Source organism: Rhamphochromis longiceps, linkage group LG16 (assembly GCF_057381845.1).
Source record: "Rhamphochromis longiceps isolate RC_006_pf linkage group LG16, R_longiceps_female_GT1.1, whole genome shotgun sequence".
NCBI classification, from domain to species: Eukaryota; Metazoa; Chordata; class Actinopteri; order Cichliformes; family Cichlidae; genus Rhamphochromis; species Rhamphochromis longiceps.
In genome coordinates, this window is record NC_140572.1 from 23,864,932 (window position 1) to 23,877,801 (window position 12,870).

The 12,870-nt window shown below is 41.2% G+C and overlaps 1 protein-coding gene across 2 annotated transcripts in view; it reads left to right on the top strand.

The window, feature by feature from the left end:
* Positions 1-12,870, top strand: part of lrp2a (low density lipoprotein receptor-related protein 2a) — a 54,347-nt gene that overhangs the window by 40,181 nt on the left and 1,296 nt on the right. For both annotated transcript variants that reach the window (XM_085384859.1, XM_085384860.1), the window contains 20 exons: positions 67-195; positions 1,605-1,724; positions 3,527-3,643; positions 4,189-4,305; positions 4,483-4,620; positions 4,775-4,897; positions 4,995-5,123; positions 5,924-6,055; positions 6,158-6,289; positions 6,374-6,517; positions 6,598-6,763; positions 6,843-6,971; positions 7,064-7,287; positions 7,384-7,563; positions 10,512-10,631; positions 10,811-10,901; positions 11,051-11,118; positions 11,926-12,043; positions 12,153-12,273; positions 12,456-12,563. In XM_085384859.1, coding sequence (XP_085240985.1) covers positions 67-195; positions 1,605-1,724; positions 3,527-3,643; positions 4,189-4,305; positions 4,483-4,620; positions 4,775-4,897; positions 4,995-5,123; positions 5,924-6,055; positions 6,158-6,289; positions 6,374-6,517; positions 6,598-6,763; positions 6,843-6,971; positions 7,064-7,287; positions 7,384-7,563; positions 10,512-10,631; positions 10,811-10,901; positions 11,051-11,118; positions 11,926-12,043; positions 12,153-12,273; positions 12,456-12,563 — 2,606 coding nt within the window. The remainder of the gene's footprint in view (positions 1-66; positions 196-1,604; positions 1,725-3,526; positions 3,644-4,188; positions 4,306-4,482; positions 4,621-4,774; positions 4,898-4,994; positions 5,124-5,923; positions 6,056-6,157; positions 6,290-6,373; positions 6,518-6,597; positions 6,764-6,842; positions 6,972-7,063; positions 7,288-7,383; positions 7,564-10,511; positions 10,632-10,810; positions 10,902-11,050; positions 11,119-11,925; positions 12,044-12,152; positions 12,274-12,455; positions 12,564-12,870) is intronic.

Consider the following 12,870-nt stretch of genomic DNA (forward strand, 5'->3'; position numbering starts at 1 on the left):
AGTTAAGTATCCATAGATATTAGTATTTAAAAAAATATATTAATTATTGAACTGTTTTCTCCAAAGTGGGACCAGGATATCGATGTGACAACCATACAGAGTTTGCCTGCAGGACGAACTACCGCTGCGTGCCGCTTTGGTCTGTTTGCAACGGCCACAATGACTGCAGAGACAACAGTGATGAACAGGGCTGTGGTGAGTTTTAGTCCAGTTTTGTAGCGGCAGCAATCTGAAAATGTTGTGTTTTTCTTAAACACACACTTCATGCCTTCGTTTAAAGCGTTACTGCCTGATGTTTCTTTTTTTACATCCAAGGTAAGATTTTTTAGGGATTTCAAAATAGATTCAAAACAAGAAATTAGCTGAAGGAGCGAGTGAAGGGCAATTAGCCAACGCCTCAGCCTCCTGTGTTTACATTACACGGTGTGATAGTGGGAGGTGCTGATGCTGATGGAGAGCATCTCACCACTTACCCTCCCCCACCTTTTACCTCTCCCAGGGAGCACGGCAGATTTATGAGCTGTCCACTGGTTTGAGTCCACTTGTACGTGCTCATATGTGTGTGTTGGTGCTCTGTCCTTGCGTGGGGGCAGGGTTCACACAAGGCTCTTTGTACTTGCTACGATCCAAACACACTCGCCGCGGCCCTCCCGTCTCTTATCAGAGGCCCTCACTCCATTAGTGCCATGCCTGCGCAGGAGTGGAGATCTGTGCTAATCTTTCTGTAAGAATGTACCAGATGGGCCAGGTGGAGGGGCTAAGAGGGCAGGACTAGCTAACACCGCGCTATCTTTGACCCCCAGCACTGTGTGGTAGCGATGGCTCAGACCAGCTCTGCTGCACTCCTCTCCCTTCTGTGCTTCTCATCTCCTGCAGCCTTATCCTCCACAGACATACACTGGCATGGATAGAGGTCACCCATCTGTCTTTGGCAGGCTGCTCCCCTCCTTCTACCACTTTGCAGTTTAATTAAAAAGAAAGATCTCTTTTATTTCAAACTGACATTTTATCATTACCTAAATGTCTAGAAATTCAGTGTGCCTGCTGATAAAGCCTCATATTTTCTCATCTCTTACTGCTGCACATAAGATTTTCTCAACAGTGAGAATACTTTAATGGTTAATACATCATAGACTGGTGCCGACATAGTGACAGGCTAGTGCCGGAGAACGTTTATAATAAATAATGCTAAACAAAGAATGCACTCAGTTTACTGTTTCTTATTTGCAATTAGTTTAAATACGCGTGTCTAATGTAATGTATGCTGTATACTGACAGCAAATTTATATTTGTGTTTTTAAAGTTTTAATTGACATTTCAGGACAAATTTGTCACACTGTAATGTATTTAGTAGATTTTTTTAAATATCCTGTCTGTATAAATATTTTAAATACGATAATACTTTAGTGTATTTTAGTTTAAAAAAATTCTACTATCCCTATATAAAAATACAGTAGTAGATGTTTTCTTGTGCTTGCTTCTACAAGTCTTTTGTACCTCTACTGGAGGTTTGAAAAAGTTAAGCCAATTGTTTTGAGTTTTAAAAAAAAATATTGGTGTATAACAGCCATTATTGCTTTAAAGCGCCCTGGTCTTCTCTTCAGATGAACTGAGCTGTGATCCTAACGGAGACTTTCGCTGTGACAACCACCGCTGTATCCCACTGAGATGGAGGTGTGATGGGGACGACGACTGTGGGGACAGTTCAGACGAGCGCAGCTGCAGTGAGTCACCTTGGCCCTCACAGATAAACACTTTGAACTATTTCTAAAAATATCAGATCACGTTCAGTTTGAGTGGTTTGGAGACAAAGAGAGACGGTTTAGAGATGTGCTGAGGACAGACAGTGGATATATTGGACAAAGGATGTTGACAATGGTACAGGAAAAGATATGTAGATTTTTTTTTTCATCATGTAGAAAAAAAGTCAGCATTATTTAAATGCAGCACTTTTTAATAACCTTTAATCTGGATTTTTATACTGTACTTATATTTTAATGGGATAGTCTGGTTATTGGGATGCACATACACAAGCAAAGAGGGCTGTGGTTTATAATCATGAATAATTCAACTTCTGTGGATATAAAACAATAACTGAAATGAATTATTGTTGTCATTAAATTGAAGTGATATGATACTTCTGATAACTGCTACATAATTTAGTCAGTTGTTAGGTTGTTGCTTGGAAATGCAATGCAATGCACTTATAGCTGATATCAATAAGAAGCTTCAGGAGCCAAAAGAAATAAACAAAGAGATTTCATGTATAAAAAATGTTTAAAAATAAAGTAAAGATTATTTTTTGTTGTTGTGTGCATCTGCTCTAGGCCAAGCTAATAGCTAAATCAGGTACAAGGCATGTTTGTTTGTTTTTTAGATCAGTAATGTGCATGATCCCTGACAAATAAAAGCAAAACAAAGTTCCATCCTTTTCCGTAAGCTGCTCTGAATGATGCCACGCCACCTAATTTGAAGTGTAAATCTATTAAAACGAGGTGCCAACGGCAGCAGCGTTATAGTGCAATAGTAATGACGAGGTATTTTTCCTCAAGTAGTAAAACAAGTTTATTGTTTCCACCTTTAGCAGGAACAATTTTCTAACATATTTCACAAAGTATTGTGATAAGCTGGAGGTTGTTGAAGTAGCTCCCCTTTTAGGTCATTGGATGCTGGCGCGTGGCTCTCGCTGTCAGACATCTCTTAGCTTGTGTCATTGAAAGTGAAGTTATGCTGTCACTTTTATATCACAGAAAAATGTACATCAGTACCATCGTAGATGTTTTGACATGGCACAGTCCAAGTAAACAGTGAGAAAATAGATCTCCTGATATGTGCGTGACATTTCCCGCCAAACTGTCCAGACTTCATGTGTGAAAGCGGTTTGGTTGTGTTTTGGTGTCGGCTGTTCCGACAGCTGTCTCTTTAACTATTTTTATTGTGGGGTTTTAGTGTAGCGCAAATAAAAGCAGGATGTTGATCCCAAAGAATAGCCTCGCTATCATTTATTCAGACATTTGGGGAGGTTTTCGTAAGAGGCTCGAGACTTCTGCCGACAGCGGAGCGGTGAGAGAGGAAGTCTTATCAACTGCTGGAGAAACAGGCTGTCCTCAGTGTTTGAGAAAGAGGGAGTGAAGGAGTCTGTCACCTTTTGCCCTGAAGAATTTAAACATGTCTGAGAATATGCCAGGTAACAGGGATAATGTTGCTACTCAAAGGGGAAGCAATGGTGTTTAATCAGAGCAGCACAGTGTTGCTGTGCTGGTTGCCCACGCCAAGAGAGTTTGTCTTCTTGAACTCATGAGCTCAGTGCAGAGTAATGTGTGCGTGTACTTCTGTAGTTAACATAAGATCCAGTATTTAATATTTGGATATGGAAGCAAATCATACATTAAACATTTTATGTTGAAAAGTTTGCGACATACATAAGAGCCTCTGATGTAGTTTTCATCATTTTCTCTCAGAAGTCATATTTGTGCATTTCTTGGATTCCACCTTGTTTAATTTGTGTTTCCATGTTTTCTCCCAGCACCACGCGCATGCACGGAGAGCGAGTATCGCTGCGATAATCTGCGCTGCATTCCCGACCGTTGGGTCTGTGACCATGACAACGACTGCGAGGACAACTCGGATGAAAGGGACTGTGGTAAGTGGAGGCTCTTTGTTTTGGCTCAGGGTCGGCCTGTTTGTGAGTAACAGAGGGCCGCACTAAACAAAGAAGCAATAAAACCTTCAGTTTTGAAGCACAGACAGACAGGACCACCAACAGTCCGTTTTTCAAAAAGAGTTTATTCAGTCTGCTACAAATGAGAGTTTCTACAGTGAGCGTTGGACAGACGGGTCGTTGCTTTAGAAACTTATTCTTGATGAATATATGTGTGAAATAAAAGGTTGTCAGGGGTTCCTTAAAAACTCGTAAAATGTCTCAAATACACATTAACTAATAAGTATTAAGTGTTTTAAATTCAGGACCTAATGCCACTGTTTTTGCCTCATCCACACATTTAGGTTATGCATTGTAACTGCATCATTAAGGCTGAGCTTTATAATTTGACTAATCATTTAAGGCTGTTTGTAGATGTAACCTGTAGGTTAACTATGAGGTTGATCAGTCTAGAAACTGTGTAGCTGATGAACCTGCTATATGCAGTTTAGCTGTTGTCACCTGACTATGCTATTCCCTATTTGCAGAGTTGCGGACCTGTCATCCTGGCTACTTCCAGTGCGGCAGTGGACACTGTATCGCCGAACGTTTCAAATGCGATGGGAATGCTGATTGTCTGGACTACACGGATGAGACGTCATGCCGTGAGTGTCTCTCATCATTTGGTTTTCTGTGTCCACTCTTTGATAACATAACTGGATTCTTTATATTTGCTTCCTGATTGTTGAGGCGTCATTAGGAGAGATGATTGTGAGTTTGGTTATTGATTTTCTTGTGTGAAAGTCACAGATTTAGTTTAATAGACTGCTTCTGACTTTCAGCAACCCGCTATCCCAATGGCACATACTGCCCCCAATTCATGTTTGAATGCAAGAACCACATTTGTGTCCCGCCTCACTGGAAATGTGATGGAGACAATGACTGCGGAGACAACTCAGACGAGGAGCTTCATCTCTGCTGTAAGAAGTTATTAAAACACCCACAGTCCCTCAAGTCCACCGCACACAAAGCCAAATCTAACAGCACGCTAACTCGTGTACACTTTTTTGTACAGCGTGCTGCTCATTTGAATGGTTGAATCTGCTAAAGTAGGTTTACTCTGTTCGTCCACAGTGGACATCCAATGTGAGGCTCCATTTCGTTTTCACTGTGACAATAACCGCTGCATCTACAGCCACGAGCTGTGTAACTCAGTCGATGACTGCGGTGACGGCTCTGATGAGAGGCAGGAAAACTGTAAGTACACATTTTTTTACTCTTTACTACTATACTTGAACAGAGCTGAATATCTTTACAGCTTCTGTTGAGAATCACCATGTTTCTCCTCTTTTAGGTCAAAAGCCAACGCATGGACCTTGTACAGATGATGAGTACAAATGCAGTAACGGACAGTGTATCCCTCTTCAGTACGCCTGTGACGATTATGACGACTGTGGAGATCAATCTGATGAACTTGGCTGTCGTAAGTAATATCAGCAAAGAGCAAATTAATAACAGAGTCAGAGTGGATAAATAAGTACAAAAAGACCCCTTAAATTTCTAATCTAAACTGACTTAATCCAGTACCGTATGTGTAAACAGATTCAACATATAAATATATCTGTAGCAGAAGCTGTCTGATTTCTCATTGTAGTCTGGGGGCTGTTGAACAGTGTAGGCAAACAGACTGATCCAGATGCAGGACACTACAGGCTGACCTCACAACAAAATGTAGCGCTTTACTTGGGAAAGTACAAAGTCTGAAACCTCCACTAAACACTCCAGAACATAGAAGTAAACATAGCTGAAAGAAACATGACTGAACATAAAATGGAAAAAGTGGAGAAGGTAGAAAAATTATGTCATAAGGACAAAGAGGGAGGCAAGACTATTTAAACAGAATGGGCCGAAAAGGGAAGCGGAGATGAGAAGTAACGCAAGTCAGAAAAGTAAGTAAATCAAAGATCAGCCATCCACAGCTCCATAAAACCAGACAAGAAGTAGAACTTAGACTATAAAACTGAAGCTCATCACACTACAAAAACAGTGGGAACATGAATCCAAATGCTGAATCCCAAAAATGACAACGTACTACTAGAAAAAGAAAATGTAGAAATCAAACCCCAAACTCTGGGACTGTGACAGAATACATATTTTAACTTCACTTTTCTTGACTTGGTAAGAAAAAGTGACTGCATGATATAATGGTTAACACGCAGTTAACATTTGTGAGTGTCCAGCTTTACATTCAGAGCATGTTTTCATTAAATCCACTTTTCTCAGACCAAACCAGTGGGCACTCATGCAGTGCCAACATCTGTGAACACAACTGTACAGACCTGACAGGAGGAGGGTTCCTCTGCTCCTGCAGACCTGGATATAAGCCCAAATCAACAGAAAGACACAACTGTGAAGGTAAACAACACACACGTTAGTCAGTGGTGTATTAAAACTAGTTACACTCCCACAGACGTGTTTTATAGCATTCAGTTTGTGTTGTCTTTTGTTGTTCTTCAGATGTGAATGAGTGTGAGGTGTATGGGACGTGTCCACAGGACTGCAAAAACACAAAGGGCAGCTATGAGTGTTTCTGTGCTGACGGCTTTCTTTCTTTTGGCGAGCCCCATGGGACTGAGTGTGCTGCTCAAGGTAAAGGATAATGCTCTTTATAAACCTTTTAGTTTAATTCTTATGATTCCCAACCTCACTTACAACACCTCACTGTCTGTATAGGAAACCCACCAGTGATGCTTTTGCCAGACAACGTTCGCATTCGTCGGTATAACCTGTCCTCTGAGCAGTATTCAGACTATGTAGACAACACTGAGCACATCCAAGCCTTAGACTACCTGTGGGATCCAGATGGTCAAGGCCTGAGTAAGACTGCTACGGTATAGCTTTAAAATATTGTGGCATGCAGGGTATATGAGTAAAATAGGTCTTCCTCTGGTGTGCAGGTATTGTGTACTGGACAGTTCTGGGTCGGGGATCTCAGTTTGGCTCTATCAAACGTGCCTATATGACCACATTCAATGATTACGGCAACAACCCGGTGAAAGAAGTGGACCTGAATCTGCGCTACATTGCCAATCCTGATGGTATCGCTGTGGACTGGGTTGGCAGGTAATTAATCAGGAATGAGGCTTTACTTTTATGCTGTAGATGATGATCTCTACTCAGTTTTTTAAATCACTGTTCACAGGCACATTTACTGGACGGATGCTGGGACCAATCGAATTGAAGTGGCTAAACTTGATGGGCGGTACAGGAAGTGGTTAATCCACACTGATCTCAACCAGCCAGCTGCCATTGTTGTGAACCCATCACTCGGGTATGAGGATGTATACAACATTTGTTTATAAAGATTTAAGCTTAAAGTGTTTGGAGAAAAAATGGGTTATTTCTGTGATTGCTTCTGGACAGGATGATGTACTGGACAGACTGGGGCAGGAACCCCAGGATAGAGTCCGCATGGATGGATGGTCAGCACAGACAGGTGTTGGTACAGGAGGAGGACCTGGGCTGGCCTACTGGTTTGACTGTGGACTATCTGAATGGAAACAGAATTTATTGGTGTGACTCCAAAGAAAACATAATTGAATCCATGAAGCCTGATGGCACAGACAGGAGAATCGTCATATCAGGAGGTCAGTGCACTAATATCTGCGGAAACCATTTAAACAGATAAAACCCTGACAGATTCAGCGTAAGTTATAGTTTGTGTTCTTTCTTATTTTTCCCAGACATTGGACATCCCTACAGTCTGGATGTCTTTGAGGGACATGTGTACTGGACAACAAAAGACAAAGGTGAAGTGTGGAGGATAAACAAGTTCGGGAGAGGAAACAAAGTGAAAGTTCTCACCATAAACCCTTGGCTGACACAAATCCGAATTTACCAGGAGCACCGACACAATCAGTCAGGTCAGAACTCATTTATCTAATATATATCATGTCAATTATGTAACAATTGTAAAGGTTTCACTCTTCTGTTGGATATTAAGAATGTTAGTGTAATTACATGCAACTTACTATTGATGCCAAATAAGTCATGGTTACTTTCATTCACTTACTAGTCTAAGTGAAGTGTTGGCATTCAGAGACTATTGGATTCAACGTTGATAGTTTAAGTTCTCTTTAATTCATTCTTTGAACAGAATTTCAAACCTATTTCAAACAGTATGAAAAAAACTCCAAGAGACTCTAAATGTTGTAATTTTTTTTCTACATCTAGAAATGTTTCGCTTATGAACAAAAACATTTTTATGAGTGGAAGATATTACCGTATCGAAAGGACATCAGGGGGGATATCCCAAATCTTAAACTCACAACTCTGACTGTGAATCATGCAAAGCTACACAATAAGCACGTAGGGCTGGGTGCTAGCTTGGCTCACCTGGCTAAGTATGTTAGCACATGCTTTAATGCTTCAGTGGCCTGGATTTAAATTTGAGATAGAACCTTTTACTGCTCTCTTCCTACATTAACCACAGAATAAATAAACTAAAGTAACCAACTATTATCTTACGTGGATATCCCTAAGATATTAGTCACAATGTAAAGATCCTGAATGAGCTCCCATTTGTCACAAACTGGATCAGAGCAGGTGGCCAGGAAGGAGTCTGCACAAGAAGTTGACTTAAATATAAAATCATTTATTAAACATAATCAAACCAAGACATAACGATCACCAATAAGTTTATCTGGGCCAGCTTTTATAGCCTGCAAGACACAGGTGACCTGCATTAGCTGGCGACCCTCCTATAACAACTAAGAAACAGCAGGCAATGGCTTTCGGGTGTGGCAGTATTGCAGCGCGTGTTATCCCCCACATGATCGCTCCCCACTTTTCTGTCTAATCTACAGTGGGGCAAAAAAGTATTTAGTCAGCCACCAATTGTGCAAGTTCCCCCACTTAAAATGATGACAGAGGTCAGTAATTTGCACCAGAGGTACACTTCAACTGTGAGAGACAGAATGTGAAAACAAAATCCATGAATTCACATGGTAGGATTTGTAAAGAATTTATTCGTAAATTAGGGTGGAAAATAAGTATTTGGTCACCTCAAACAAGGAAAATCTCTGGCTCTCACAGACCTGTAACGTCTTCTGTAAGAAGGTTTTCTGTCCCCCACTCGTTACCTGTATGAATGGCACCTGTTTGAACTCATCATCTGTATAAAAGACACCTGTCCACAGCCTCAAACAGTCAGACTCCAAACTCCGCCATGGCCAAGACCAAAGAGCTTTCGATGGACACCAGGAAAAGTATTGTAGACCTGCACCAGACTGGGAAGAGTGAATCTACAATAGGCAAGCAGCTTGGTGTGAAAAAATCAACTGTGGGAGCAATCATCAGAAAATGGAAGACATACAAGACCACTGATAATCTCCCTCGATCTGGGGCTCCACGGAAGATCTCATCCCGTGGGGTCAAAATGATCATGAGAACGGTGAGCAAAGATCCCAGAACCACACGGGGGGACCTGGTGAATGACCTGCAGAGAGCTGGGACCAAAGTAACAAAGGTCACCATCAGTAACACACTACAACGGCAGGGAATCAAATCCCGCAGTGCCAGACGTGTTCCGCTGCTGAAGCCAGTGCATGTCCAGGCCCGTCTGAAGTTTGCCAGAGAGCACATGGATGATACAGCAGAGGATTGGGAGAATGTCATGTGGTCAGATGAAACCAAAGTAGAACTTTTTGGTATAAACTCAACTCGTCGTGTTTGGAGGAAGAAGAATACTGAGTTGCATCCCAAGAACACCATACCTACTGTGAAGCATGGGGGTGGAAACATCATGCTATGGGGCTGTTTTTCTGCCAAGGGGACAGGACGACTGATCCGTGTTAAGGACAGAATGAATGGGGCCATGTATCGTGAGATTTTGAGCCAAAACCTCCTTCCATCAGTGAGAACTTTGAAGATGAAACGAGGCTGGGTCTTCCAACATGACAATGATCCAAAACACACCGCCCGGGCAACAAAGGAGTGGCTCCGTAAGAAGCATTTGAAAGTCCTGGAGTGGCCTAGCCAGTCTCCAGACCTCAACCCCATAGAAAATCTGTGGCGGGAGTTGAAAGTCCGTGTTGCTCGGCGACAGCCCCAAAACATCACTGCTCTCGAGAAGATCTGCATGGAGGAATGGGCCAAAATACCAGCTACTGTGTGTGCAAACCTGGTAAAGACCTATAGTAAACGTTTGACCTCTGTTATTGCCAACAAAGGTTATGTTACAAAGTATTGAGTTGTATTTTTGTTATTGACCAAATACTTATTTTCCACCCTGATTTACGAATAAATTCTTTACAAATCCTACCATGTGGATTCATGGATTTTTTTTTCACATTCTGTCTCTCACAGTTGAAGTGTACCTCTGGTGCAAATTACTGACCTCTGTCATCATTTTAGGTGGGGGAACTTGCACAATCGGTGGCTGACTAAATACTTTTTTGCCCCACTGTATGCTGTTCTATCGAATAAATAAAGGCAAACAATCCAAGAATACTAATATAAAGCTTGAAAAACCTAAACCCTCACTGACAATAGGCATACTTGCGAGTATAAAACTGAGATCCAGATAAATTGAGTTTCTGTAGAAATCATTTGAAGTCACAGAGTTAGACCAAATCTTTGCAATTTGTTAATTTTCAGGCAGGAAGCACAATACATTAAACTTATTTTTATGTAGTTAAGCACAGACACAGGGACCAATGTAATTATAAAGGGCTTAGTTTTAAGTGTTTTCTCTTGTAGATGAGGACTAGTGAAGTGGTAATATGTCTTGAAATGTGTTGCCAGCTTAAGATATTTCCCAAAATACTTTTATTTTGCTCACTGTGTTGCTTTCGCTCTCTGATGTCATTAGTTTCCAACCCTTGTAAGAATGTGTGCAGTCACCTGTGTCTTCTTCGACCTGGTGGATACACCTGTGCCTGCCCGCAAGGCTCCTCTCCGGTGGAGTTTGACTCCAACGAATGTGACGCAGGTAAATAACAACAACCGCAGTGCATGTACTGTCTGCACCCTCACATAAGCTGGGGTTTCGCATCAATACATCCATCCTCCACTCGTGCTTGGCTGCTCCTGTGTGGTTTTGAGAGACTGTGCTGTGATATTGTTTCATTGTTGTTGACTCTCTGGTACGCCTGGCTTTTGCTCCTGCAGCCATTGAGGCTCCTGTTGCAATGCCGCTTGCATGTAGATGCATGAATGGTGGAACCTGCTACACTGATGAAGGGGGCCTGCCCAAGTGCAAGTGAGTTCATGTGCCACGGCCATTTTTACCCATCGCTGTCAGTGATACCTCATATCTTTGGAATTTCCCAGCACACTTCGGGTTGTTTTACCAGTGAGGTTTTCCTGCGGCTAAAGATTGTTATCGCATTTGATCATGATTCTGTGCAGATGTCCTTATGGCTATGTGGGCAGCTACTGTGAGATGGGAAAGTCGAGGGGTGCCCCAGCAGGAACAGGTATGGTCGTTTACTTATAAGCTAACTAACATTTTTTAATGTCTTAGTATTGAAACTAGACCCAGTGTTATTGTTAGCCAGTAGCAGCTATTTGCCACTATATTGTTATTGGCATTAGAAAGAAGAAATATTTAAAGAAGAGACGGGACCTTTCAATATCCTTAGGGATTAATAAAGTATTCTGATTCTGATTTAACTACGTTACGAGTGGTATACTTTGTCCACCAGAGGGCACTCTGCGACTTTTGTCGCTAACTCACTGTTTGGAAAGCGACAAGCAACAACCAGCTGATCTGAGCAGATCGAGTAATCTGCGACTTGTTGAGAGATGAAAAGAAGTTTATTTATAAACTGCATTGTCATATTATCTTAGTAAGAGCTCATAAATAACTACACATAAATGTTTCACACAGAAAAATATTGGCTGCTTTTTAAATCACCAAATATCAGCATCAGTCCTGTATCCTATATCCTATATCAGTCAAGCTCTACTTAAAGCAATATTTCCTGCATGCATGCTGAAGACGTCACATTTATTTACTGCTTATTTGCCTAAAATTTTAAGGTGGGAACATTCTGGCTCAGCATTTGCAGAATTTGTTGAGTGGATGAAATCTCAGAGTTTTTAATAGCTAGCTAATTAACACATTAGTTTGACCAATGTTTAACATAAACTAACAGGTCTGCTAAAAGTCACAAACACTAATGGGCTTGTCAGCAAAATGTTATTAGTCACGTTAATGATCTGCATCTCACTGCGAATGTCCTGTATCATGAATCTGCATATTTACCCCCTTTTTCCTTTAGCTGTAGCTATTTTATTGGCAGTCATTATCATCCTGATTACTGGAGGTTTGGCTGTTGGAGTTTTCCTCAACTACAAACGAACAGGCTCTTTCATCCCCTCCATGCCCAAACTACCCAGGTTTCTACCACTTCTTTTCGGTTCAGTTTTTTTCAGTTAAAACTGTGATGGAGCTCACGGTATAGATTTCAGACCAAAGTTCAGGTGTTTGTGTTTTGTTTTTGTTCAGCCTCAGCAGCTTGGTGAAATCCGCTGACACTGGGAATGGGGTGACGTTTCGGTCGGGTGATAATGTGGATCTCGGACCCTCACACGTTGGAGTGTCATTCATTGACACAGGCATGCAGATGGTGAGTCTTGGATAAATGCATACAAGCAGCTAATCATTTCCAGGATCACTAAAAGTACAAAATCAGCGTTTTTGAACATGTTCGCGTACAACTTCAAGAAGTGCTTGTTTGAGAGCTTAACAAATATTTAAAAGTTCAGTAATAACTATATCAACAATCTCACCATTATAATATCCCCATAGGATGATCATTTTGCCATGGAGCCTGGGAGGCAGCCGATTACATTTGAGAACCCACTGTATGCCACTGGTCACGTGTCTGGGGACCCTGCTGTTATTCATGCCACGCAGGTACTCACAAATGAATATCTTTTGCACTTTACAGGTTAGAGCAGGGACTTTCAGACCTACACAGCTTGTAGAAATTAATTAAAGAAAACGAATAGGAATTGAAATTGGCTCTAAAATCATTTTGACTAACAACCAAGTAAAATAATAAAAAAAAAGAAAAAAAGAAAGAGGTTCACAAATTAACAATAGAATAGAAGCAGATAATATACTTACATCCCACCACATTAAGCCTTGACCCTCTGAGGCTGGGTTAGTATCTCCTTATGACTATTATACAAAGTGTATACTATACATTTATTATGAAATA